This window comes from Poecile atricapillus, chromosome 32 (genome assembly GCF_030490865.1).
Source record: "Poecile atricapillus isolate bPoeAtr1 chromosome 32, bPoeAtr1.hap1, whole genome shotgun sequence".
NCBI classification, from domain to species: domain Eukaryota; kingdom Metazoa; phylum Chordata; class Aves; order Passeriformes; family Paridae; genus Poecile; species Poecile atricapillus.
In genome coordinates, this window is record NC_081280.1 from 3,233,386 (window position 1) to 3,261,370 (window position 27,985).

General features: G+C 48.9%; 1 protein-coding gene across 4 annotated transcripts; it reads left to right on the forward strand.

Moving 5' to 3' along the window:
- The first annotated feature begins 3,027 nt into the window (after positions 1 to 3,027).
- LOC131590202 (olfactory receptor 14C36-like) lies at positions 3,028 to 26,697 on the forward strand. Of its 4 annotated transcripts, none has more exons than XR_009280020.1 (2): positions 3,028 to 3,156; positions 26,649 to 26,697. XR_009280020.1 is itself a non-coding variant. In XM_058860136.1 (2 exons), exons 1-2 carry the CDS (start codon positions 3,150 to 3,152, stop codon positions 21,082 to 21,084), a joined length of 963 nt encoding a protein of 320 aa, XP_058716119.1. In that variant the 5' UTR covers positions 3,028 to 3,149; the 3' UTR covers positions 21,085 to 21,168. The 4 variants fall into 4 exon arrangements, 3 of the variants coding, with proteins under 3 accessions (XP_058716119.1, XP_058716122.1, XP_058716121.1); XM_058860136.1 differs by lacking the exon at positions 26,649 to 26,697 and adding an exon at positions 20,129 to 21,168; XM_058860139.1 differs by lacking the exons at positions 3,028 to 3,156; positions 26,649 to 26,697 and adding exons at positions 16,948 to 17,081; positions 20,129 to 21,168.
- The last annotated feature ends 1,288 nt before the right edge of the window (positions 26,698 to 27,985 follow it).

Sequence of the window (27,985 nt, forward strand, 5' to 3'; positions counted from 1 at the left end):
GCTGAGCCAAGCCATGACGGCACCTTTTGGAAGCCGTACAAGTTGAGCTGGCGCACGAAACTGCCAAAGTGCGTGGCTTTGAAGCAGTCCGGGGCCGCCCCCGCCCCCTGGCCGCCCCCTCCGTGGGCGCCGCCCGGGCTGAGCAGCTCCCGCTCGAAGAGGAAGCGGTCGATGAGCAAGCCCTGGGCCTGGCTGTCCCAGCGCACGGAGCGGACGCGGGGGCTGTTCACCAGGCCCCACAGCTTGGCGGGGAAGGTGCTGGCATTGATTCCGGCGGGCAGCGGCAGCTCCTCCATGGCCCCGATCTGTCTCCGACTGTCGCCGCAACGGCCGCGGCGCAACGGCCTGAGGGGGGCGCTGCGTTCGGCCCCGCGCGCGCCCGGCGCGGCCCCGGCGCGGGCCGGACTCGGCGAGGACGAGCGGGGCCTGAGGGGAGATAAGGCCAGGGAAGAGGAGGTGAAAAATGCATGGGGGAAATGATAAATGACATAGGAATTCCACTCATTGACAAAGATTGTTACTGCAATAAATGGAATTGATTTTTGCTAACTAAATTGGAACTGTTATTCCAGTTATTTTTAGAAACAATTGTCAGGAAAATTAATCCACAAACGCCAGAGGTTTATGTCCAAAAAGGAGACAGAGGAGACTTCTTTTTCTTTATTCGAATAAAGGGAGAGGCCATGGGGCATTCCCCTGGGGTCTCTCAAATTTTTGGAGGGTGCAGCCTCCTTTTTATCCTAATTCCCGGCCGCTTGTCCCTTCTCTCTTTCCCCACAGGCTGAGGTACTTGACAGGTACAGACTGCCCGGAACACCTGATACCTGCGATACCTTCCCCCCCACCCCCAATGCATAATCCCTGCTTAATTCTTTACTTTTATGGAATTCATAGTGTTCTTTCAGTGCCTCTTTGATCTTTTAGTGGAATCCATCCCATTGTTTCTGTTGTCTCTCACTGAGAGCTGCATCTTATCAGCAGACCCACAGCTTGTTTGTAAAGACAAACCCATCATTCCTCTCACAATCAAAAGAATCAGTGTTACAAGGCAGATGCACCCCTTTACAGATGTTACATGTTAAAATCGAGGTACAGGATGTAGTTTGGAAGATCAGTGATGTCCCAAGATGAAAACGGCCCTGAGATGGACAAAATTAGAACGACTTTAGGCATTGGGCCTAAAAATCAGTAAATATCAGACTAATGAGTAGACTTCCATAACAACGCTTAGTACACACACACAAACCTGTAAGGTTATCCAAAGGACAGTGAGGAAGAGGAGAAGCCTTAACCAAAAGACCCCAAAAGAAGACTGAAGACCCCCTAACAACAAGTGGAGCATGTGCCGTGAAGAATAGTGACGTAAAATCAGAAAAATCAGAAATAGGAGGAAACTTAAGGCAAACATTAATGAATATGTATAAGCATAGAGTATACAAGTTTAGCTTGAAGTGCTTTGTTTTGTACGTGAGGCAGGGTGGGAAGCCTCCGTACCCCGGTTGGTTTTGTACGTGAGGTGCGGTAAAAAACCCTCCCACTTGGTTTTGCATATGCTTTAATCATATTTAATTACTGGCAGATTATATATATATATATTTGTAATTTTTTTTGCTAAATTGTATTCTTCTACTAAACTGTATTCTTTTATACCAAATTACTATTCAATTTACTAAATTGTATTCATTTTTATTTAAACTGCCATTAACCCAAGGGACCTAGTTGTCAAAATTCTAATTTCATTTATAACAATGCCATGGCTCTGTGTGCCAGGAGCCAGCAGTCAGTGGGGCCCAGGGATGCTCCAAGGGACTTGGAGTTTTGTTTCTGCTCCTTGAGCAGCTCCTTCACCCTTCCCTCAGTGCCTGAGGGTCCTGGGCTCAGCCCCAAATCCACCCTGGGGTTCATTAAAATACAGAAAGCCTCGGGGGCTCTTTCTCTTCCTTCCATTGTCTTCAAGGCAAAGCTTGTGCAGCTGCTTGGAGTCAGTTTGGGGTTCTGTTAAGGAGGAAGATTTGAAAATCCACCACATTTTTTAATTTTTTTTTTTTAATCAATGGCATATTTTTAAAAATGTACAGTTCAGAGAAGAGGTGGCAGAAGCATTCCCCAGGTGATCTTGATGCTGAATGTCTCCTTAGGAGGTTTGGGCACAGAGAAGAATGAGCCCCTTGCAGGCTGACCCTCTTTGGACAAGCTGCTCCTCACCCCGAGCCTCAGCATGTCTGACATCGCCCACCTGGGACTGACATCCTAAAACATTGAAAACATTTATTATTTTTCTTTATAACTGAAATATTATTATTTAATAAAATTATATTTTTATAATAATATTATTCTGCATTTTCATTACCTAATTTTATATTTCCATAAAATAATTGATAAACTTTTAGCAACTAGAACAATTATTGCTCATTGGTTCTAAGTAACACAATTCCCTTCATTAATTAATTGACCAATATTTCTCCCTCTTTATGCTAATTAGTCCTATTTTTTAGCTCTTTTGTCATCTTTTTTACCATTTCCTGAGGGTAAAAGGGGCCACTCTGCGGTCAGTGGAGACATTTCTGGGGCACATTTGGGGCAGTTTTGGGTCAGGGGAGGGAATTTAGAGAGAACTTCAGGGTCTGGAGGACGCTTGGGGGAGCCGGGCGAGCACTGGGAGGGCACTTAGGGATTCTGTGGGACGATTCGGGGTCCGGGGCAGCACCTGGGGGTCCAGGGGGGCACTTGGAGGTCAGGGAGGGGAATCTGGGGGCGCTTCGGGGTCCGGGCGGGCACTTGGGGTGCTCTACAGGGGCTCTCTGGGCCGCGGGGGATGATGGGAGTTGTAGGCGCGGGTATCATAGGGTGTAATGGCACCGCGGAGCATCACGGGAGTTACAGGCACAGCGCCAATGGCTCTCGGTGAGGCGCGGGGCATGACGGGAGATGGAGTCACGGCTGGAATGGCGCTCTATGTGCGCCGCGGAGCATGATGGGAGCTGTAGTCCCGGAAGTGGCTCGAAGGGGCCCATGCGGCTCCGGGAAGACACTTGGGGGACACTTTTGTGTCCGAGCCGTGGCTGGAGGAGCTCGGGGGGAACGTGTACGGCTCGGGAGCACTCGGGGGGAACCTGGGGAGCTCTAAGCGGGCTCCTTACGGCGCGGGCATGGCAGGTATTTTGGGGGAGGGTCACGGCAGTAATTTTAGTCTCGGAACTCTGTTGTGAGGGGCTCAGCGGCCGCGGGGAATGACAGGAGATGAATTCCCAGAAGTGGCTGTAACGGGCATCTGTGGGGTCGGGAGCATTCAGGGGATCCGGGGACGCTTTGGGGGTCCCGGATGGGCGCTGAGGGGGCACTCAGGGATCCTGGAGGGTCTGGGGGACACTTACGGGACAGATGGGGGCGATCCCAGGGTTCTGTGGAGCGCGGGGCATGACGGGCGTTGTAGTCCCGGCTCCAATGGGGCTCTATCGGGCCGCGGGGCATGACGGGAGTGAGAGGCAAAAAGGAAAATTGGTGCCGACTGTTGGCCCCGCCCCCGAGTCCCTGATGCCGGGCGGTGATTGGCTGAGTGCGGTGATTGGCGGGAGCTTTGGCAAATAGGTGATGGCAGAGGCGGGAACATCACATTCATCTCTTCCAGTTCCTCCCAGTACAGCTCGGTTCATCCTCAGTACATCCCAGTACAACCCCACTGCTCCTCCAGACCCTCCCAGTAGAGCCCAGTCCCTCCCAATACACCTGAGTTCATTCCCATTCCCTTCCAGTTGCCCCCAGTGTCATCCATACGACACCCCAGTGTCCCCCAGTTTTTCCCACAGTGTTTCCAGTGTCCCCAGTTTGTCCCAGTATCCCCCAGTGTCGGTCCCAGTATGTCCTGGTCTGTCCCAGTATGTCTCAGTGTACCCCCACAGTCCATCCCAACCCACCCAGATTCTGCCCTCAGCATTCCTCATGTTCCCAGCTTGTCCCAGCCCTCCCCAGTATCACTCCCAGTATGTTCCAGTGTCTCCCAAAGCATTCCCAGTGTTCCCCAGTATGTCCCAGTCCTCCCCAGTGTTTCCAAGGAAACTTGAACTTCTCCCAGTTGCCATGGAACCCAAACCCAGCAGTGGGGTCAGTGCAGTGTCCACAGCCACAGCCCCTTGCAGTGGCCCATGAAATAAATTGGGCAGGACTAGAGGTCCTTTTTAATGCCTTTATTCCAAGAATCAGCTTGGGTGGGGGCCCAAGGGGTCGCACACACCGCCACTGCTCCCAGATTCCACGCAGTGAAGGAGGAAGTTGACTTTGCCACACGGCAGAGTCGGAGCTTCCGTCCTCACAGGAGTCCGCAGGAATGCTCGTCTTCTTCGGCTCAGAGTCTAGGATGTCACCCTGGTCGAGTTCCCCCTTGGTGCTGTCAGCTTTTGGGAGGAAGTCGGGGGCCTCCTCTGGGTCTTCCTCGTTTGGTGGTGCTGTCTTGATTTCTTCTTTTTAGTGCAGCTCGCTGTTTCCGGGTTCTTATCGCTCTGTGTGTGTCCCGTGTGTCTCTGGTCTCTCTCATTTACGTACAGGCCCTTATGTCATCCTCCTCCTCAGGGCCGGGGACGCCATTTTGGGGAGCAGTGGCGGTGATCTCCCGACGGGACAGGGACATGAGAGCAAAGGGTAAGTACAGCTAATACATAACAAGAGAAGAGTTAATAACCTGAACTTGGGATAAACAACGAAACAATTGAACTGGTTTACAACAAAGCACTAACCAAGGTTTAACACTTGCATCTGGGTTCTCAAAATTGTTTCTTACAATACCCCCCCTCTTAGGTTTTGATTAGACTTGAGTCTGCATCAGTCTGCAGTCTCTGGCTCTTGCGAATATAATTTTGTAACTTCTGATATTTGTTATAGATTTCTTTTGTGCTTTCATGGTCTTTGCCTTCTAATTTCGTAATTTTCTGTTGGGCCAGTAGTGGGGTTACTATTCCTTGGGTTGAGGTACTTATTTGAGTTATATAGGTAATTATTCGAACCAGACAAGGGAGTATACATGGTAAGAATGTCAATTCTGCTAATGCACATACCGTAATAAATGCTGCTTTTTTCCACCATTGCCCTTTCATTGACCAGAACTCATCCCACCAATTGGTGTTTATTAAAGGTGTCCACTCTTGTGTTCCCACATATGCTATTTTGCAAATTTCCTTTGAAATATTTCTGATCACTTCACTTTTGTCGTTTTTTTCTAGGCAGCACTCTGAAAAATTAAATTTCCCGCAGATTCCTGCCTCGTCTGCCAATAAGTAATCTACAGCCAGCCTAATTTGGTATATGACTGACCTTGTTTGGGATAATTGATCACTGATGTGATCGAGGGCGATGGCGGTTCGATTGGATATTATTTCTAGTGCCGCTTGAAGTCGAATGATGCAATTTAACATATAAATTGGGGTGCGGTATCCCCAGGACCCATCTTGGGCCCAAGTAGCTGGCCCATACATTTTAATTATTTCTTCAGGGGTCTATATCTTCCATTTTTGGTCACTCCTACTTCAACAATATCTCTTTTTCTTCATTGGGATTTCCTCAAATCATCATATATAGGTACAGCTAAAGTGGATCCAGCTTCTTTCAGGAGCAGGAAGAAAGCAGGTTTAACAACCCCTATTGTGCAGCTCCCTGCCCAATCTTCAGGTAATTTGGTATATGCTTTGTCACCACAAATCCGAAATAGATACTCGGGGGCTTCCCAGAAGTTGTTGCTTGTTGTAAATGGAAATTCCCAATACTTAGATATTTCCCTTATTCCCCAAAAGGGGTTTATTCCGTTCTCAGCGCACTCATGCAACCCATAACCCTCATGATAGATACATCCCTTCTCCTTCTTTCCAACAGACCAATACCTGTTTGGTTCTCAGGGGACCCATTTAGTGTTTGTATCTTTAATTATTAAATACCTTTTGCACACCATCTTTCCAGCTAGGGTCTTATACATTTTTCCTTTTCTTGTAATGAATTCTTCCCCAATTATTTTTGACTTCAGGTTCCATTGTTCCTTCCCCCTTGTTTTTACAATTCCTGATTCTTGTTTGGTCTGTTTCCACCTTAGGATTTCTAAGGGGCTTAGACTGGTCCCTTCCCAGGGCCAAATTTCTGACATTTGAGTGCTCCCACACACCCAACAGTCTTTTAGATTTAATTCTTTGCTGATCCTTTCTACTAGGTTGATAAATAAATTCTTCCCAGTAGATATTTCTAAATTGTCTAAGTTCATCTGTTACTTTTATCTCCCTGTCTTTTACTAGGTGTTTTTGATTAGTTTCTTGCTCAAAGCAGAGCCAGGTATCTCCGGTGGGGCATTCTCCAAGTAAACGTAGCCTATAAGAGGCAGGATTTTGGGCCATCCAATAAACTTTTCCATCTTCCTGACAGGTAGTCAGCTGAGAAGGATCTGTGCAGCTCGGGTTTATGTCAGTGTGGACCCTTAGCAGTGACACCAAGTCTTCCCCATCATATAGAGGATGATAACATTTGGTGAAGGGGCTTGCCCCATTACTCATGGTGCTTCTGAAGAGCACAAAAATCACATATCCTCCTAGGAGTCTGGTATGGGCCATCATCTTGATCAGTGCACCCAGTCTTGCCTCCTAGTAACAGGGAGACTGTAAGGTCCCAGGTCTTTGTTTGAGCTAACTCCTTCTCTATTTCCCTGTCAATTTGGAATAGCTTAGGAAATGCCTCGGAGGGGATCTTGGAGATCTTGTTCTGAGAACCCTTTTTACACCTTCTCTAAACTCACAATATAGCAAAACCTTTTCAGTAATTCTTACAACTCGCTTACAAGCTTATAATATTACAAAACCATTCTAGCAACAATATGGTAAAACTATTTTAACAACTGTTACAAACCATTTCACTTAACAGTATCACTGTCCATTATCAGTCTAACTGTCTTTAGGTTTCTTTTTGAGAGTTAATCTGAGTCTTTCAGGTTGCTTGACTACAACCCACTCTGGAGAGCTTGTAGAAGTTGCAGCTGAGTCCAGACTTCCTTCTGGAGGAGAGACTGGTCCTTTCACTCTGCTTACGTGGCTCCAAGCTTTTTCCAGGGTCCTCACCGACGTGTGGGTTATGAGAAGTACTTGGAATGGTCCTTCAAATGTTGGAGTTAATGGTTTTTTATTCCAGGACTTTATCAACACCCAATCCCCAGAGTTAATGTTATGTACATTGGTGTCTAGAGGAGAGGTCTGGGGAAGGTATTCCTTTTTTCTGACATTTTCTAGGGTCTTGCTTATAGTCCTCAAATATCTCTGGACTGCATCCTGTCCCTCGAGGTAATCTCCAGTGCTATAGGGTGTTAATAAGAAGGGGAGCCCGAACATCATTTCGTAAGGAGATACCCGCAAGTCTGACCAAGGCCTTGTTCGAGCTCACAACAAGGCGAGAGGTAAACATTTAAACCAATTGAGTTTTGTTTCCTCAATCCATTTTGTTAGTACATTTTTAAGAGTCTTATTCATTCTTTCAACTCTTCCTGAACTCTGGGGATGCCGTGGAGTATGTAGCCTCCATTTTATAGCTAATGCTTTGATGATTTGATGTAATGACTGTGCCACAAAGTGTGGACCTCGGTCTGAATCTATATTATTCACTAACCCGTATCGGGGAATTACTTCCTCTAAAATTATCTTCGAGACCATTTGGGCTGTCTCGTTTCTTGTTGGAAAGGCTTCCACCCCATGTGTAAGGTGGTCTACTATCACCAGCAGATCCTTGTATCCCTGCACAGGGGGCATGTCGGTGAAATCTACTTGAATATTTTGAAAAGGTCTTAGAGCCAATTCTCTACCCCCTGCTGTAGTCTTTTTCATTGCTTTCTGATTCACCTTCTGACACACCGTGCAGCCCTGGGTGACTCCTTTGTCTGGGTTATATACCCCAATACAGAGGTGGTCTCTTAAAAGGTGATCACATAATCCTTGAATTCCCCAATGGGTTAGTTCGTGCCACTCAGTTAGAACTCTCTGGGCTAAGGCTTTGTTCAAGTATTTACGCCCATCAGGGGTTAACCATTCCCATGCTCTCCTTGATGTAACTCCAGTTCCTTTATGTGTTTCAGTTCTTCCTCACTGAAGTTCAGCTCCTTTTCTTCTTCTATTTTGTTTGGAGTTTCTTTTAATGCTAACACTTTTACTGGATCTCCTGGGTCTAAAGCTGCCTTCTTTGCTTCCTGGTCAGCTAACTGGTTTCCTCTTGCTTCTATGGTGTTTCCTTTTTGATGCCCTTTTATATGTACTATAGCTATTTCTGTTGGTTTCATCAAGGAGTCTAGAACTTGCTTCACTAATTCCTCATGAATTAAGTTTTTTCCTTTGAATTTAGGAATCCCTGACCTTCCCAAATCTTCCCAAATGTATGTACAACCCCAAACGCATACTTTGAGTCCATGTAAATAGTTCCTTGGCCTCCTTCCAGCAAGTCTAATCCTCTTTTCAGGGCATATAGTTCACAACTTTGGGCTGACCAACTAGAAGGTAGTTTTCCCCTTTCCTCTACTGGCATCTGGTTTCCATTTATTATGGCATACCCTGAGACCCTTTTCCCATCTATCACTCTGGAAGAATTATCTGTAAACAATCTTTCTCCATAGGGCAAGGGAATATCCTCCAGATCTTCTCTCACCTTAGTTTGGTAGTCTATCAGCTCAAGACAATCATGTTCTGGTTCTTTAAGTGGTGTTCCACTCAGAAATTGTGCTGGGTTCTGGCAGTTAGAGGTGACTAGTTCCAAATTTTCAGTTTCTATTAGAATAATTTTATATTTTAACAGTCTTGAATCGGTTAACCACTGTGGGGCTTTTTGGCTCAACACAGTTTTAAGGTCATGGGGAGTATGTATCACGATCTTTCCCTGTAGGGTCAGCTTCTGGCCTTCTTCAATTAGGATAGCTGCTGCTGCAATGGCTTGAAAACATGTTGGCCATCCCTTTGCTACTGGGCCTAAGAATTTGGAGAGATAAGCTACAGGTTTTTTAAATCCCCCCCACTCTTGTGTCAAGACTCCGTAAGCCACTCCCCCTTCGATGTTCACGAACAATTTAAACTCCTTTCTTAGCTCCAGTAAACTCAAAACTGGGGCAGAGGATAATTTTTCCTTCAACCTCTTTAGCTGTTCTTCGTCTTCCTCTGTCCAACTTACAGGTTCAGAGCTCACTAATTTTTCATAAAGAAATTTGACACTCTGCATATATTCATCGATCCACAACCTGCAATATCCAATCAGACCTAACAATTTTCTTAGGTCTCTCTTTGTTTTTGGGGCTGGTATTGCTAATATGCCAGAAATCCTTTCTGGGCTTAATTTCTTATATCCCTTTCCAATTATATGTCCCAGATAGGTGACCTCTGCTTCTACAAATTGTAATTTCTTCTGGGACCTTTTTCTCCCAAAAAATTTAATAACTGAATACTGAATAGGTATTCCTAACTTTTTCTCTGAAATTAGTGTATCATCTACATACTGTAGTATTTGGACACTTTTTTCACCAATAAATTGCTCTAGGAGTTTTTCTAAAGCTTGCCCAAAAAGGTTGGGGGAGTCTGTGAACCCTTGCAGAAGGTGGGTCCACCTCAACTGTTGTTTTCTTTTCTTCTCCAGATCTTCCCACTCGAACACAAACCAGTCTCGACGTGACTCAGCCGGGGCTGTGCCCAAAAAGCATCTTTTAGGTGAACCACGCGTGTTCGGTGGGAATTTGGCTAAGGAGTGTGTAGGGATTAGGTACCACTGGGTATCTGGAAATGGTTCTCTTATTGATCTCTCTTAAATCCTGAACTAATCCGTATTTCCCCTCTGCCTTTTTGACTGCTAAAATGGGGGTGCTGTGTGGGGACATACATGTTTCTAATACTCCCTTTTCTAATAACTGCTCGATACCTGGAGCTAAGCCCTTGTTACTCTCTGGGGAAATGGGGTATTGTTTAATTCTGATTGGAGGGGTATCCTTTTGTATTTCGATTTCTATTGGTGGAATATTTAAATATCCATATTTACCCTCTTCAGCCCACACTTCCAGATTGATTTCTTCTATGTCCCCTTGAATTAACTTCATTATTTTCACTACCATTTTCCCACCCTGTGGAATAATTCCTACTCCTAGCTGAACCTGTAGGTCTCTTCCCAGTAGATTATTCTCTAGGTTGGGTAGATAGATAAAATCTGCCCAGCATTGCTTAAAATTCCCCTTTAAACAGCTTCCCTTCCGCACCTAGCACCTCACATACTCTTTTTCCAATAGACACTCCTAATGGTAATTTATTAATTGTTGATTTGTCTGCACCTGTGTCTACAAGGAATTCAAATTTCTCGCTTTGGGGACCCACCTCAAAGTTTACTACGGGCTCTTCTTGATGGTTTGTTGGGTCCCCCATCACATAGGGCCCTTGACACCCCTAATCATCCCCTCTTAAAATCTTTTCTAAGGTATCTTGCTCCCTTGCAATCACTCCATCAGTATGCATCTTCTTACAGTTCCTCCTTACATGACCTGTTTCCCCACAATAATAACACTTTCTATTGTCCAGAGTTGTTCTTTCTAACCCATCCACCTCCTTGCTCCCTTTAGGTGTTCCTTGTCCGCTCCCTTTTGGCTTGCTTGCCAGGGTTGGTTTATCTGCCCCCACACTTTCTCTTGCTACTGCCACCATGATTCTTGCCTCTGCTTTCGTTTTCTCCTCTTCCCTTCTTAAATAAACTTTTAGAGCTTCTTTTAATAGGTCATTTCTACTTTTTTCTTGCCAATCTTCTAATTTTTCTAATTTCCTCCTAATATCTGGCCATGATTTCATCACAAATTGAACTTTTAAAAGCACTTGGCCTTCTAAGCTGTCAGGGTCAATATTGGAGTATAATTGAAAGTTCCGTTTTAGTCTGTTTAGCCAAGTTGCCGGAGACTCATCTTTTTCTTGGGTGCCATCAAACCCCAGTTTGGTATTACTACCCCAGGACAGACTCTCCTATTCCTCTGATTATTAAGAGTCTGTAATCTTCCATACTTCTCCGGCCCTCTTCCCGATTAGGGTCCCATCCGGGGTCTGCTATAAGCACTTTATGATCTCCTGGTGATCCTACTCTATTCTCCCTTTCCCAGATTTTTATTCCTGCAGCTCAAATTAATCTGACTTCCTCTGGGGAAAATAGTGTGTGAAGGATAGAGTTCATCTCTTTCCAGGTGTAAACATTGGGTCCTAGGAATTGATCAACCTGGTGGGATATGCCTACTGGATCTTCCCCTAGATTACCCAAATCTTTCTTAAAACTTCTAACTTCAGATGCTGTCAAGGGGGCATTCACAAATCCTACTCCCCCAGGCACCCCATGCATTGGAACTTCCCTTAAAGGGAATAATTTCTCTACTTGTGCTGTTTTTGACCTGGTGTGAGAGTAAGGCCCCTCTACCAGGTTATTTGTCTGCTCAGCAACAGCGGGTATGGGGTCAGGTGTTGTGCCAGAGCTGGGGGAAGAGAGGCTCATTCCCCAGCTGGGAGGAGGTAATGGTACTGTGGTAGAGGAAGGAGAACAGGCTGAACCTAGGGCTGGAAGATGAAGAGGAGAAGATTGGTCAGTGTTTAAGAGAGGGTTCAGGAAAGCAGTACCAGAAACGGGTAAAGTAGGGTTTGCGATGGGCAGCGTTTGAGTAGAGGCAACAGGGTTCAGAGTAGTAGGAGCAGCGTTTGGGGGAGGCCAGGAAGTGGTATCTGGACCTTGATCTCTTTTGGGAGCAATTAGAGAATGGGGCACAGTTGGAGATAAAGCTGGAGGTAAGGTAGGATAGGCGGGAGGAGGAGCTGGGTGGACTATAGGAGGAGGAGGTAAATGATCGAGGAGATCCCATTCCTTACTATTGTTATCTTTCCCTTTTTTTCTCTCCCTTTCTTGGTCTTCTCCTTTCTTTAGTTTACAAATTTTTATTTTTTCTTCATTTTCAGCATTTCTTAACCAACACTCAGCATAAATGAACTGCTCGGGGTCTAGGCCATCACTTGTTCTTAGATATTGAGTTAACTGGGTGCACATCCATAGATCTTCTGTCCCGCACCATGGCCAGCCTCCTTGTATATTTAGCTTGGGCCAGACCTCCAGACTATAATGTATCATTTTTATCTTATCAAGAGTTTTTGTAAATTCACAACTCTCCCATTGATCTAATAGCTGCCCAAGAGGGCTGCTAGGGGAAATATTCTTCACTTTCTGTCTTCTCCCTCCTTTGGACGTTGCCCTCTTACTGTAACACTTCCCCATTCCTTTTCACACCTAACTTTTCACACCTCTACTTAAACAGAAAATTACAAACTGGTAACTCAACAATCGAGCCTTTCCCATAAATTTTAAGGTGCCCCTACCCAAACAGAAAATTACAGATGGGCAACCCAATAGTTAAACAACCCAACTCATCTGGCCCTTTTCAACTTAAAATTCAGTTATTGACACCAATTTTCCTTAACTGAATCTCTCACACTTCTCCTCCTAAACTGGAGCAGGCGTGCTCCTCCGATCCTAGATTGGAGCAGGCGTGCTCCTCCGATCCAAGAGTGGAGCAGGCGTGCTCCTCTGATCCAAGACTGGAGCAGGCGTGCTCCTCTGATCCAAGACTGGAGCAGGCGTGCTCCTTTGATCCAAGATTGGAGCAGGTGTGCTCCTCTGATCCAAGACTGGAGCAGGCGTGCTCCTTTGATCCAAGATTGGAGCAGGTGTGCTCCTTTGATCCAAGATTGGAGCAGGTGTGCTCCTTTGATCCAAGATTGGAGCAGGCGTGCTCCTTTGATCCAAGATTGGAGCAGGCGTGCTCCTCCGATCCTGGGAGGCAATCCTAGTGGTTACCCCCCCTAGACCCCCGCCTGTGCCCGAAGCGCTCCTTTGATGCTGACAGGGCCCTCAGCACTGTACTCCTAAGACCTCCCCTGTCTGCTTCCCACCAGGCTCAACCTCCCCTAGTGAGGAGCGAGACTGTCTTAGTTTTTAGTACCGTGACCGACTGACTTTTTCTGGGAGGAAAGCAGTACCTGAAGACTCCCCTGACTTTCCCAAGCCTTACACTGCCCGCACAGCTTGGCCACCCCTTCCTAGCGGAATGGTCTTGGATAAGAGAAGTGTGTGCATGTGTGTGTGTGTGTGTGTGTGTGTGTGTGTGTGTGTGTGTGTGTGTGTGAGTGTGTGTGTGTTTGTGTGTGTGTGTGTGTGTGTGTGTGTGTGTGTGTGTGTGTTTGTGTGTGTGTGTGTGTCTCTGTGTGTGTGTGTGAAGTTGCTGCCTTGCCCCAACACCGCAGACTCCCCACCCCGGTACTCTCTGGACCTCTGCTAGTGGGTTTAGGACCCAGCCTGGAGCGGTCGCAGTGACACAGCCCCTCGCGGGACGTCTGGCCCGGCCCTGGGGAATGGGGCCTTTATGGGCTCTTGGTGCCAGCAGTGCCTAGGGGCACCCTGTACTCTTGGCATGTGCCACTCTCTCCTGTGTCTAAGCCCTCCGCACGCCCGAAGCTACCTAGAGTGTTTGGCCCTAACACGTGGGCCTACCCTTTTGCGTGTGCCACACACACCTATCTTCCTCTGCATGCCCGGGGTGGGGTCCCTTCTTACCCCTTAGGAGGTGCCTCAATCGCTCCTTTTGGATCTTTCGCTTCCCCCCTTTCCCGGCTGGCCCCCTCGCGGGAGTCTGGAAGCGCGGTACCAGGGGTCCACACTCGCTTTGGGGCTCCGAGCTGCCGGCCCCCGTCTCACTCTCACACTCACTCGCTCGCCCCCTTACTCCCACCACCAGCTTTTACTCACTTGTCCAGTGCTACTCCACGTCGATTTCCCAGGCTGTTCTTCTTCCGCCCAGTCAATAGCCGGTTGTCCCGAGAGGTCCAGCGAGGCAGGCGGCCGTCCTGTCCCCGGTGTCCTCTTCTGGTGTGGATATCCCAGACGAGCCCCCAGCTGAAATAAATTGGGCAGGACTAGAGGTCCTTTTTAATGCCTTTATTCCAAGAATCAGCTTGGGTGGGGGCCCAAGGGGTTGCACACACCGCCACTGCTCCCAGATTCCACGCAGTGAAGGAGGAAGTTGACTTTGCCACACGGCAGAGCCGGAGCTTCTGTCCTCACAGGAGTCCGCAGGAATGCTCGTCTTCTTCGGCTCGGAGTCTAGGATGTCACCCTGGTCGAGTTCCCCCTTGGTGCTGTCAGCTTTTGGGAGGAAGTCAGGGGACTCCTCTGGGTCTTCCTCATTTGGTGGTGCTGTCTTGATTTCTTCTTTTCAGTGCAGCTCGCTGTTTCCGGGTTCTTATCGCTCTGTGTGCATCCTGTGTGTCTCTGGTCTCTCTCATTTACGTACAGGCCCTTATGTCATCCTCCTCCTCAGGGCCGGGGACGCCATTTTGGGGAGCAGTGGCGGTGATCTCCCGACGGGACAGGGACATGACAGCAAAGGGTAAGTACAGCTAATACATAACAAGAGAAGAGTTAATAACCTGAACTTGGGATAAACAACGAAACAATTGAACTGATTTACAACAAAGCACTAACCAAGGTTTTACAGTTGCATCCGGGTTCTCTAAATTGTTTCTTACAGCCCAGTGCAGGTTGGGATGATGATCCACCCTCACAGCTGGCCCAGGGCAGGTCTGGAGTGCTTTTGGTGGCACCTTGGGCTGGCACACACTTGAGAAGTGTGTCTGTTTTCAACAATGAAACTTGGGAGTTTTAGATTGCATAAAAAAAAAAAAAAAATAAGAAGGAAAATCCCCTCTTTCCTGAGTGCAGGCAGCTCTCCAAGCAAAGCAAGTCCCAGGTGAGGGAGGACAGAGAGGGATTGGGGTTGGGGAATGTGGAGCAAGGTTGTCCACACTGGCTCACACCTCAAGGCACAGCTTCTCTGAGCAGGCCAGACCTCCTGAGGAGAGACCCTGGGTCAATATCAATCACAGAATGCTGCAATCACCTCTGCTCCAAAGAGAGCAGCAATAAAATACATCCTTTATAACAGGAATGTGCATTTCTTAGAAGCTCTTTTTAACATTTCTCCATAACTTTAGTGGAAAAACTTCCAAATGAGCTGCACTGGAGCAGAGGGAAATCAAGGCAGAGCCATGGTTTGTCAGATTTGCACAAGGCTGCTCTGAGTCCCAGGGGCTGGATGGGGGAAATGGTGGGGTGGGGGTAGGGACAAAGTCTGATTGATTGTCAGCCATAAGGGGTGTTTATTTTCAGATCTATTCAGACTGCCTGAGGGGGTGCTGGGGATTAATATCAACTGGGGATTAGAAACAGAAAAAGAAAACTAAACAGGACCAAACAATTATATCTCAATTGTTTTCAGTACAGTAGATTTACTTTGAATATGCTTCTGAAATTTGTCTAATTAACCACGGAAGAACTGATGATTTGAATTTTTCCCGTGGGCTTATCTTGTTTGGGAGATTTGAACAAATGTTAATGAGCCTTTGTCACTGAATTTCTCAGCTGAAGAGCTCAAGAAAGAAGAGGCCTGTGGAAAAGTAAATTCATCAGCAACCTCCAAATGGCTGAGGATCCATCCTCGTGAGAGCAGGAATGACCAGCAATGGGCACAGCTTTGTGGCTGCCCCAGCTTTGGGATGGGCCCTGGGCCTGGAGCAGGAGCAGCTCTTGAGGGCCCCAAGGCCGGGGCTGTGGTGCTGGCCTGGGCAGATGGGATGGCAGGAGGGGCTGCAGAGCTGCCAGGATCTCCTGGAGAGGGGAGCAGGGCACCCAGGGAGCCTCCTTTTCCTTTGGCCAGGCACTTTCCCCCATGGCTGGGGCTGAGGCCTCTCTGAGCTGCAGCTGCTGCTGTGCCCTGCAGAGGGGCTGAGGCCGTGGGGCAGTGCCCAGAGCAGCCTGCCCTGAGCAGAGCTGTGGGGCCAGAGCCGGCTGGGCTGTGCTGGGGAGAGGCCCTGGCTGCTGCCGAGAGCTCAGGGCAGCTGGGACAGCTTGGAGGGAGCTGGGCTGGGCTCAGAGAGCCTGCCAGAGAAACCAGCAGTGTCCATCTCAGCCTGGGTGAGCGTGCAGGGACAGGACTCAGCCCAGGCCTTGTGGGGCAGGGCCAGCGCCTACAGGGCAAGGGATTGAAAACAGGCAAGTGGCCGAGAGAGGAGGCTGCTCTGTGCCCTTGGTGGCATGAGCAGGGCAGGGAGGGGGCCCAGGACATTTGTCACTGCCAGGCTCTGTCCCCAGGTGCTGCCAGCCCTGGCTGCTGAGCCCAGGTTTGGCCTGGGCTGAGTTTGGCTGTGGCCCAGCTCCATCCTCCTGCAGGGCTCAGGGCCTGTTGCTGGCCATGGCCAGCCCTGCCCGGCCTCTGTGCTGGCCCAGAGCCCGGCAGAGCCCGGGGCAGGGCTGTGTGTGCAGGCCCACAGGTGCCACGGGCTCTGCAGGAGCTGGGAGAGGCTGCCCAGCAGGGAGGCCATGGGGCACAGAGCCCCAGGGCTGCTGTGGGCACCACGGCACAGGGGCCGTGCCCACCCGCAATGCTCCTGCCCTGGGCTGGGCCTGCCCAGGGGCTGGGGCACCATGGCTGGGCCAGCGGGGCACAAAGGGGCCACGGAGCCGCTGCCGGGGCTGGCAGCAAGGCCAGGCACAGACAAGGAATTGCTGAGCATGGCCTGTGCTGGCCAGGGCTGGCTGTGGCAAGGGCAGAGCTCAGCTGCCCTTGGTGGCTGCAGGAAAAGTCCAGAGCCCAAAGAGCCTCCATGGCTGTGCTGGAGACCAAGGCTGCAGGAGGGAAAGGCAGGGCTGCTGCGGGATGGGGAGGGCATTGAATTCCAGCAGACACCACAGATGGGAGGCTTAGCAAGGCTTGAAGAGAAGCTTCACAAGCCTCCAAAGGGGGATGTTACCAGATGAAAAACCATCTCCAGCTGGTGAGCACACACAGTTCTTGTTCTTCAAAACCCCCTGACACATGGAACTGCACCATGCCCGTTGTGTAAGAAGAATTGGAAAGCGACCAGCTCCAGATGTGCCAACTTTTACCAGTTCACCGGGCAGTCAGGTCTGACTCTGGCATCACCGAGCACCAGGGACCACCAAAGAGACCCCCAGGACAGAAGAACACAGCTATGAAGGTAAGAGAAAATATGTTAATGATTTCAGAGAAATGATGATCATATGTATGTTTATTCTGTGACAGTCAGTGGATATGGATGTAAAATACAGTCCACAAGCAGGAACTTTCCTGTACCCAGCATGCACACCTTTGGGAAGAGCTATTCCCCCTTGTGCATCTGGCTGAATAAAGAATGCTGCTTCTTACTGTTCCCTTGCTGTGAAGCAGTTTCTTTTATTTTTTCCCATTTTTGGTAGCAGTCACAATGGACCCTTGGTTCCATGATGCCCCAAAGTGTCACCATGGTCTCCTTGGTTCTGCAGTGTCACCATGGGCCCTTTGTTCCATGAGGTTCTGTAGTAGAACATGGTCACCTTGGTTCCGTGCGGTTCTGTGGTGTCACCATGGGCCAGGGTTCCACAAGGCCTTGCTGTGTCAGAAGGGTCCCTTGGTTCCAAGAGGTTCCTCAGTGTCACCATGGACCATTGGTTCAATGTGGCCCCAATGTGCCAAAATGGATTTTGGTTCCGTGGGGTTCTGCTGTGTCAAAATGGACCCTTTGTTCCATGAGTTTGCCCAGTGTCACAGCTGACTCCTTGGTTCTGTGAGGCCCCGCCATCAGCAAGGCTCTGAAACATCAGAGTAAGTCTCCTTAACACTAATTTGGTGTTTAAGAGGGCATCAGTTATTCAGGCCTGAGGTCCAACATGGGATAACTCCTAACCTGACATGGACATGTGATTCTCCCAGTGTGTTGCTTTTATACAGAGGCTAAATGCATATTACAATTTACCCACTTCCATAAAACCAAACCCCGAGTTCCCAGATTCAGTCCTTGTTTTTCCCATCACTGCACCCTTGAGCCAGATGTCTTCTTCTTGTCCCCAACCATCCTTGCTGGGAAGGCAGGCCCTGCATGCCTTGTTCCTGTGCTAGAATTTCACAGGCATGGTAAAAATTGAATGAACCCTTTTGGTATCAAGGCCAAGGCTTTGTGTGGCCAGGCAGAGGCAGGCAGGACGCAGAGCTGTCAGCAAAGGAAGGGCCCAGCGAGCTGGGGCAGCCGGGGGATGACGACAGCCTGCAGGGCCAGAGGCGCAGGGCATGGACACCGTAGGGCAGCCTGGGCTGGAGAGGGCACAGGGATGGGCAGCAGCTGCAAGGCCCTGCCAGAGGCAACTTGTGCAGCCCTTGCTGATAATCTTTTGTACTCTAAGACCGACTAAAAGAACCACGTCACGAATCCCACCTTGCAGATTGTGACACAGTGCCCCGGGAAGAGCCCTGAGCAATGAGGGAGGGACAGCATCTGCCTTGCCAGGGGCTGGGGCTCAGCCCTTGGCCCTTGGCATTCCTGAAACACATCCAGCTTTGCTCAGCACCACAGACACCTTTCCCTTGCTTGTCCCCACCTGTCATCAGTGCCTGCAGTGTTCTGCTCTCCCTGGAACCTGGGGACACTTTCCCAGTCGTGTCCCTCAGTGGGACCCATTAAAACTTCAAGAAACTTTGAATTGAAACTTTAAATTGGAGTGCCAATTTAACTTCGAGTTAAACTTCTTGAGAAGTTTTTTGGACACTCTCTCAGGGACTGAGTCTGGTGGAAACAACACCAAAGCCCTGAGAGGGTCATTAAAATCCTGGTGCTGTTGCTGAGTTGGGCCGAGCTCCTGGCACAGAGGCAGCTCCTGGCAACCAAGAAGAGCTTCAAAAAGACATTTCTCCTGATGAGCAGCTTTTCTCCCAGCCCAGCAGGGCTGAGGGCACTGCCTGCAGCTACCTGGGTGCCTTAAAGCAACTGGAAGGACAAGTCTGAGCTTCTTCATGGAGAAATGCTCCCAACTGCTGGCACAGTAAGTCTCTGGCTGCGGGGATCTCCTAAAGCTGCCCCATGACAGCACTGACATGACTGTAGGGATGGCTCTGCTGCCGTTTGTGGTTTGGGGAGGATGTGCTGCAGAGCGGGGCTGCCCTGGGCACCCTCAGAGGGACAGGGCAGGACGGCTCCTGCTGCCAGGGACGGCTGCAGGGGCTGAAGCTGGGGCTGCAGCCAGGGCTGCCCAGGGCTGTCCTGCAGAGCAGCTCCTGCAGCCCTGAGGGCTCTTTGCCAGCCCAGGGCATCTGCCACCTGCCAGGGGCAGCTCTCAGCCTGCCTGGGAGCTCCCCGTGGGCGGTGGGGAGAAGTTGGAGGGGGAAGGAGCGACCCCCATCAGGGCAGATTCCTCCTGCTGTGGAGATGGTGCTGCATGGCCAGGGCTGCTCTCGGCTTTCTCCTAAAGGAAAGGGCAAGGGGCTGTCAGCTTTGTCTGTGTCACTGAGACTCCTGCACTGTCACCCTGGGCATCAGCAGAGCTGCCTCAGCTCTCCCTCCCAAAGTGCCTCCTCAGCCTCCTCCAGCCACAGCCAGCAGCAGCAGCACCTTGGCTTGCAGCATCTCTGTTTGTCTGAGCTGCCCTTAAGGCCCTGCTGGCAGGGAGATGGCCCTGGGCAGTGCCTGTGCTGGGAGGGGTGTGCAGGGCAGAGCTGAGCCCCCAGGGCTGGGCTGGGCTCGGGAGCACTGGCAGGGACAAGGCTTGGATAGAGAGAAACAGCTCCCAATAGGCACAACTCCAGGCAGAGAGCCAGACCAGCCCTGGGTATCCCTCCCTGTCCAGCTGCACAGAGACAAAAAGATGTCTAGGGAAAATGATTTTCAAATTGGAGCCTTTAAAAAGGCTGCTTTATTTTTCAAGCATGTTTTATGTTTAGCCACCCTGAAACAGAGGGAGGTGTAATGATCAAAGGGGTCCTGTGTGGGACCAGCAGGTCTGAGTGCCCTGGGGCACAGGGAGCCCTGATTTCCCTCTGGGCTCCCCAGTGCTCAGGCTGAGAGCAATGCTGAAAGAGGATTTCTGCCCCTTCACAAAAAGAGGCACTAACTAAGCAACAAAACTGTAGCACAAAAATAAAATATTGAGCAAAATTTCCCCAAAGAAAGAGAAGTAATTTTGAGTAAATTTATAAGAAAATAGCATAGAATTGACTCAAGGAAATCTCTCCAAGCTTTTCATTGTCTTCTTTCAACAGTCCACCATGCCCAGAGTGAAGAAATGTCCAACAGCAGCTCCTTCAGCCACTTCCTCCTGCTGGCACTGGCAGACACGCGGCAGCTGCAGCTCCTGCACTTCTGCCTCTTCCTGGGCATCTCCCTGGCTGCCCTCCTGGGCAACACCCTCATCATCAGTGCCATAGCCTGCAGCCACCACCTGCACAGCCCCATGTTCTTCTTCTTGCTCAACCTGGCCCTCACTGACCTGGGCTGCATCTGCACCACTGTGCCCAAAGCCATGCACAATTCCCTCTGGGACACCAGGACCATCTCCTACTCAGGATGTGCTGCACAGCTGTTTCTGTATGTTTATTTTATCTCAGCAGAGTATTTCCTCCTGACCATCATGTGCTACGACCGCTACGTGTCCATCTGCAAACCCCTGCACTACGGGACCCTCCTGGGCAGCAGAGCTTGTGCCCACATGGCAGCAGCTGCCTGGGCCAGTGGCTTTCTCTATGCTCTCATGCACACAGCCAATACATTTTCCCTGCCCCTGTGCAAGGGCAATGCCCTGGGCCAGTTCTTCTGTGAAATCCCACACATCCTCAAGCTCTCCTGCTCCAAATCCTACCTCAGAGAAGCTGGACTTATTGTGGTTGGTGCCTGTTTAGCTTTTGGTTGTTTTGTGTTCATAGTTTTCTCCTATGTGCAGATCTTCAGGGCTGTGCTGAGGATCCCCTCTGAGCAGGGACGGCATAAAGCCTTTTCCACCTGCCTCCCTCACCTGGCCGTGCTCTCCCTGTTCCTCAGCACTGGCATTTTTGCCTACCTGAAGCCCCCCTCCATCTCCTCCCCATCCCTGGATCTGGCAGTGTCAGTTCTGTACTCGGTGGTGTCTCCAGCCCTGAACCCCCTCATCTACAGCCTGAGGAACCAGGAGCTCAAGGCTGCCCTGAGAAAATTGATGACTCTGTATTTTCAGAAGTATTAAACTCTCTCTTTTCTGCTGCAGAGCCTTTTGAATGTAACTCTTTGGAATCTCAGCCTTAGTTTTCCCTATTTGTGCATTTATTCATCGGTAACTTTTGCTATTGTTGTTGTGTGTTTTACAAATACTGTAGTATTACTTTTTGTATTTCTACCTGAATATCTACCTTTCTTTTGAAACACAAAGACCTGCAAGAGGTCTATTCCCTATGTATTTAAATAAAAACAAGTGTTTGCCCTGACCTGTGTGTCCAGGATCATTCCTCAGTGCTTCTCTGGCTCTGCAGTGAATGATTTTGGGTGCCTTAACACCTCAAGGGTTCAAGGTTTGCAGGTTAAATGGGCTAACTTAATGCAGTTACTGCTGTGGAAAGTGTTTTATGTTCAACTGGATGTTGTATTAAATGCTTTGCCAAAGTTCCTTGGTTCTCTGTACTTTGCCAGTAAAATTCTGTGTGGTTTTCACCTCTGAGCTCCGTTGGTCAGAGCATGGTGCTGATATCAGCGAGGCTGTGGCTTCAATCCCTGTGTGGGCCATTCACTTGTCAGCTGGAATTGCTGGTCCTTGGGGGTCCCTTGCAACTAAGAATATTCTTTGCCTCAGTGTCCCTTGAGAATATCTGCTGGGGGTTTGTCCCGTGCACCAAAGGCAAGTCAAGGAGCCTTTGGTTGCCGCCATCATTGGAGTGTTGTGGCTGTTGCAGCCCCGCAGGCTCCCAGTGGCCTCTTGTTTCCGTCAGGCCCTGCTGGCTCCCGCTGGCCCTTGGTTCCATGAGGATCTGCAGGGTCCCACAGGTTGATGGCATTTGTCCTTGCTGCCCCTCACATCCCCCTGCCCCACAAACAGCCCCGAGCCCCCCGTGAGGGACAGGCCCTGCTGTGCCAGGCCTGGGCTCAGGGCTTGGCCTTTCTGCTGCCTCCAGCCAGCCAGGGCTTGCTCAGCATTGCAGTTCCTGCTCACAGCCTTTGGCTCCCTGCAGTCCTGGCCTCCAGGATCTGCTCTCCCCACTCCCTGGGGAGCCTTTGCCACTCCCTGCCCTCACTGGGGCCACTGATGCTCCAAGGGACTTGGACTTTGCCTTTGGACTCCTGGAGCAGCTTCTTCACCCTTCTCTCAGTGCCTGAGGCTCCTGGGCTCAGCCCCAAATCCAGCGTGGGGCTGATCCAAGTTAGAATCATGTCCTCACTTTCATTAACATGAGTTAATGACAAGCTCCTGGTTTCATTACTCCCTGTTCTGGCCCCAAATTCCCTTTTTCTTAGATCCAAAATAAACCTTTTTGGTTCCAAAATCCCCCTTTTGGGACCAAACTGTCTTTTTATTCTTTGCCTAACTCCCTTTTCAGGCAAGAGGCTCCCCTTTGTTTTAATCCAAACTCTCACTTTAAGATCCAAATTGCCACTTTTTGTTGATCAAAAAAATGACCACTTTTGGATACTAACTCCCTTTTATTCTGGCTCCAAATCCCCTTTTTCATCCCAAATCTCCCTTTCTTCCCCCAAATTTCCTCCCTGGCTGGCGTTGGCTCACCTGGGTTCACCTTTTAGCATCAGACTCCCATTTTTTTAATCCAAACTCTCATTTTTACATCTAAACTGCCCCTTTTTGTTGCTCAAACCCCCAGCTTTGGGCCAAACTGTTCCTTTTAGGAACCAAATTTTCCCTTTTGGGTCCACATTTCCTATCTGGGCACCCAAATTCACCTTTTGTTGTGGTAAAGTTGTTAGAATGTTGTTAAGTTAGTTTCTGTTAGTAGTTGATAGCTTGAAATGGATCTTTTCCCCTGTTTTAGTTGTGATTCCCCCCCACACTTCTCTTTCTCCTATTGCTTACCTGAAGTCAGGTTCCCATGGTCACTGAAGTTTTTCTCCTCAGCTCCAGGGCGAGAGGCCGGATAGAGTAAAGAGAAGACCCTGCTGGCATTTCCAGCTGCTGGAAGTTTCGCTAGGCCGGGAAAGCGCGGGGGTGACAGCAGAAAGACCCTTCTTTCCAACCCGGGAGTTTGTAACTCTGTTTTTCCTGTCCCAGAATGCCTCTGAGCTGTGGAAGCTGAGAGGGCATTCTTACCTTCCCTTTCTTTCCCCCCTGTGCTGCCAGGAAACCAAGCCCCCCTCTCTCCCCCTCTGCCCCTCTCTGGAGAATACTCCTACACCTTGGTGGGCATTTGAAGAAGTTGCTGTCTGTTATTTCTTATCTTGGTGTGTGTAACCTTGATTTGTAGAATGTTTGTAAGATGTACCAGCTGAGAAAAAGAATTGTTTCTCTCTCTGATGTTCCCTCCCTCCGAGAAACCCTGTTAAAAGAGACCCCCAGACCCCAAATCCTTTGTCTTTCGCCCTTTGGATTCCCCTTCACAGAAATAAACTGTGGAATGCAAACCAGGGAGAGAGTCCCCCCCTGATTTCTTTACTCGCTTGCTAAGACTCGAATTCCTGAAGAAAATCAGTGAACCCCACAAACATGTGCTGGCTGGAAACCAGAGTGAAGAGAAACCTCATCACTGAGCCAGCCGGGCCACTCCGGGAGCTTCAAGTCAACCTTTTCTTGGCCCAAATTCTGCCTTTCAGTGCCGAAACTCCCCCTTCTGGGTCTAAACTTCCCTTTTGTTGGGCACCCCAATTCTCCTTTTTTGGTCCAAATTTCTGAGTTCTGAACCCATATTTCACTTTTTGTGTCCATGTTTCCATCTAGATCCCAAATTCCCCTGTTTTGGTCCAACCTTCCCATTTGGGCACCCAAATTCCTCTTTTTTAGGCGAAAACCCTCCCTTTTAACACCAAATTTCCCCTTCTGGGTCCAAATTTCCCATCTGGGCACTCAAATACCTATTTTTTCTCATTTTAATTCCACTTTTTGGGTCCAAATTTCTCACCAGAGTGCCCAAATTCCACTTTTTTGTTCTAAATTACCCCTTTTTGGTCTAAATTTCCCATCTGGGCACCCAAATTCCCCATTTTTAGGCCCAAATTCTCCCTTTTTGGACACAAACTTCCTTTTATTCTGGCTTCAAATCCCCTTTTTCATCCCAAAATCTCCCTTTCTTGCCCCAAATTTCCCCCCTGGATACCATTGGCTCACCTGGGTTGACCTTTAACATCAGACTCCCATTGTTTTAAACCAAACTCTCATTTTTACATCTAAACTGCCCCTTTTTGCTGCTCAAACACCAAGTTTTGGGCCAAACTGTTCCTTTTAGGAGCCAAATTTTCCCTTTTGGGTCCACATTTCCTATCTGGGCACCCAAATTCACCATATTTGGTCCAAATTTCCATTTTTTAAACCCCGATTCCCTTTTTGGCATCCAAATTTTCACCTGAGTGCTCAAATTCCCACTTTTGAGCCCAAATTCTCACTTTTTGACCTTATCACCCCATTTCTTTGGCCTAAACTCCCTTTCTTCATTCGAAACCTCCATTTCTTGCCCTAAATTTCCCCCCTGGCTGCCACTGGCTCACCTGGGTTGACCTTTTAGCATCAGACTCCCATTGTTTTAATCCAAACTCTCATTTTTACATCTAAACTTCCTCTTTCTGTTGCTCAAACCTCCAGTTTTGGGCCAAACTGTTCCTTTTGGAAGCCAAATTCCCCTTTCTAGGTCCACATTTCCCACCGGGGCACCCAAATTCCTCTTTTTATGAGCCCAAATTTCCGTTTTTTAGACCCAGAGTCCCCTTTTGGGGTCCAAATTTCCCACATGAGCACCCCAATTCTGCTTTTTTAGGCCCCAATTCTGCCTTTCAGTGCCAATACTCCCCCTTCTGGGTCCAAACTTCTCTTCTTTTGGGCACACCAATTCTCCTATTTTCAGCCCAAATTTCTGGGTTTTGGACCCATATTCTGCTTTTTGTGTCCAAGTTTCCCACTAGATCCCAAATTTCCCTGGTTTGGTCCAAACTTCCCATTTGGGCGCCCAAGTTTTCCTTTTTTAGGCCAAAATTCTCCTTTTTTTCCCCAAACTCCTTTTTCCTGCCCCAAACTCCCCTTTTTCATCCCAAATCTCCCCTTTTTGCCACAAATTTCCCCCTGGCTGCCATTGGCTCACCTGAGTTGATCTTTTAGCATCAGACTCCCATTGTTTTTTTAATCCAAACTCTCATTTTTGGGTCTAAACAAACACTTTTTGTTGCTCAAACCCCCAGTTTTGGGCCAAACTATCCATTTTGGAACCACATTCCCCCTTCTGGGTCCAAATTTGGCATCTAAGCAGGAAAATTTTCCTTTTTTGGGACCAAAGTACCCATTTTTGCCCCCAAATTCTTCTCTTTGGTTCCAAATACCCTACCTGAGTCCCCAAATTTCCCCTTTTTAGGCCCAAATTCTGCCTTTCAGCCCCAAAACTTCCATTTGGGGTCCGAATTTCCCATCTGAGCAACCAAATTCCCTTTTCTTGGGCATAAATTCTCCCTTCCTGGGCCAGAAGTCCCCATTTCAGGTATAAACTTCCCACCTGAGGACCCAAATTCCTATTTTTGTGCCCAAACTGTCTTGGTTTTGGACACAATCTCCCTTTTTTTCTGGCCCAAACTTCCCTTTTCCAGCCCAAATCTCCCTTTCTTGCACCAAGTTTCTCCCCAGGCTGCCATTGGCTCACCTGGGTTGACGTTTTAGCTTCAGACTCCAATTTTTTTATAAACCAAACTCTCATTTTTACATCTAAACTGCCCCTTTTGTTGCTGAAACCCCAAATTTTGTGCCACACTGTTCCTTTGGGAGCCAAATTCCCCGTTCTGGTTCCCATCTGGGCACCCAAACTCACCTTTTTTGGTTCCAAAACTTCCCATCTGGGCACCCAAATTCCTATTGTTTGGCCCAAATTCTGCTTTTTCGGTCCATACTTCTCACCTGAGTACTCAAATTCCCCCTTTTTAGGCCCACACTGGCTCATCTGGGTTGACCTTTAAAGTCAGACTCACATTTGTTTTAATCCAAACTCTCATTTATACATCTAAACTGCCTGTTTTTTTTGCTGAAACCTCCAATTTTGGGCCAAACTGTTCCTTTTCCAGCCAAATTCCCCTTTTTCGGTCTCAATTTCCCATCTGGGCACCTGTGAAAAACGACGTTCACTTTCCTTTTCAATTCTGAAAGGTTTAATAAGAAAGAAGGAGACAAAGACAATAAAGCAAAGGGTTAAAAGGGCCGGGTGCTTGGCCCTCTGCCAAGAGCACCTCTGGTGTTTTGGAACGCCTTTTTAAAGCATGCCTGCGTCTTGGCTTGTGGTTTTAATCCTCTTCTTCCCACCTTTGAATTTGGGCCTTGGCTCCTTCTTTCCACAGCCGCTGAGTGTTGATAGCAGCAGGGTCCCCATCATCTGTTCACTGGAGTTATCCCAACTGAGCAGACAGTTCAAACATCCTCTATCGACTGTTACAGCAAAGCCATTGGAACGTGATACATAGAGCATTCATCTTCATCCTTGTGAAAAGCCAATATTATAATATGTATTTATAACAGCTTCTAGGAAATGCACATTCCTGTTATAAAGGATGTATTTTATTGCTGCTCTCTTTGGAGCAGAGGTGATTGCAGCATTCTGTGATTGATATTGACCCAGGGTCTCTCCTCAGGAGGTCTGGCCTGCTCAGAGAAGCTGTGCCTTGAGGTGTGAGCCAGTGTGGACAACCTTGCTCCACATTCCCCAACCCCATCCTCTGTGTCCTCCCTCACCTGGGACCTGCTTTGCTTGGAGAGCTGCCTGCACTCAGGAAAGAGAGGTTTTTCCCTTTTTTTTTTACGCAATCTGAAACTCCTAAGTTTCATTGTTGCAAACAGACACACTCCTCAAGTGTGTGCCAGCCCAAGGTGCCACCAAGGAGGTTCCCCTTCCCCAAGGCAGAACCCTGCAAGGAATGTTTGAGACCTTTGCACTCCTTGACTGAGGCCCTGCAGTGTCACAGAGGCCCCTGGGTTCCATGAGGTTCTGCACTGTCCCAGTGGATATTTGGCTCCATGGAGCCCCACGCTGTCACAATGCTCTTTTTGGTTCCACCAGGCCCTGATCAGTCACAATGGGCTTTTGGTTCCATGAGGTTCCATACTCAGCAATGGTCTCTGTAGTTCCAAAGTGTCACAAGGGCCCCTTGGTTCCAGGAGGTTCATTGGTGTCACCATGGTCCCTTGGCTCCATCAGGCATCCCAATGTCACAAGGGCCCCTTGGTTCCAGGAGGTTCCTGGAGCAGGACTTCCCCTGGGCCACAGAAGGGCTCCTCTGCTCTGTCCAGCAGCTGGGGCCAGAACTCAGGGCATCTCCCCCTCACAGGAACTGGGCAGATAACCCAGGCCAGACATCTGTCCTGTCCTGACTTCTCTCTGCTGCCAGGGAGCTGCAGTTCCCAGCTGGCCAGAAACATCTTGCCTTGAGAGCAGCCTGAAGGGAGATGAGCCTTGGATTCTGGACTGACACACACTTCACTTTACAAACTAGAAAAGCTAAACAAAACTTGCACAAAGCACAACTCTTCTGCATAGTCCCTGGAAATGGGCAGGGCTTCTGTCCCAAGCCTGGATGCATCTTGGTGGTTCCTTTCTGGAAGCTGAGGGAAAGAAAGGGCTCCATGTGTGCTCCACCATCAATTGGGTGCTGAGTTCCATTGACTCCTAATCTGTGCCAGCTCTTCACGAGCTGTAATACAGGTAACTTGATTGTGCACTGTGTTTGTACCCACTAGCACTTCTTTGGGTTATCCTGTGGAGGAAGCAGTCTGTTTAAAGTCTCTTGTGTGTTAATCTTGAGTCCATTCAGTAAATAATTCATTTTCTAATAGACCTAATGGGCCATTGTATAGAACCTGGGAGCAAGAGCAATTTGGGGTGCAGGTGGCCTGAAATAGAGCTCCTGCCAGAAACATGAGCATAAGGCAGGACTTGGATAAGTGTTCACTCCATTTAAAACAACATATTTCA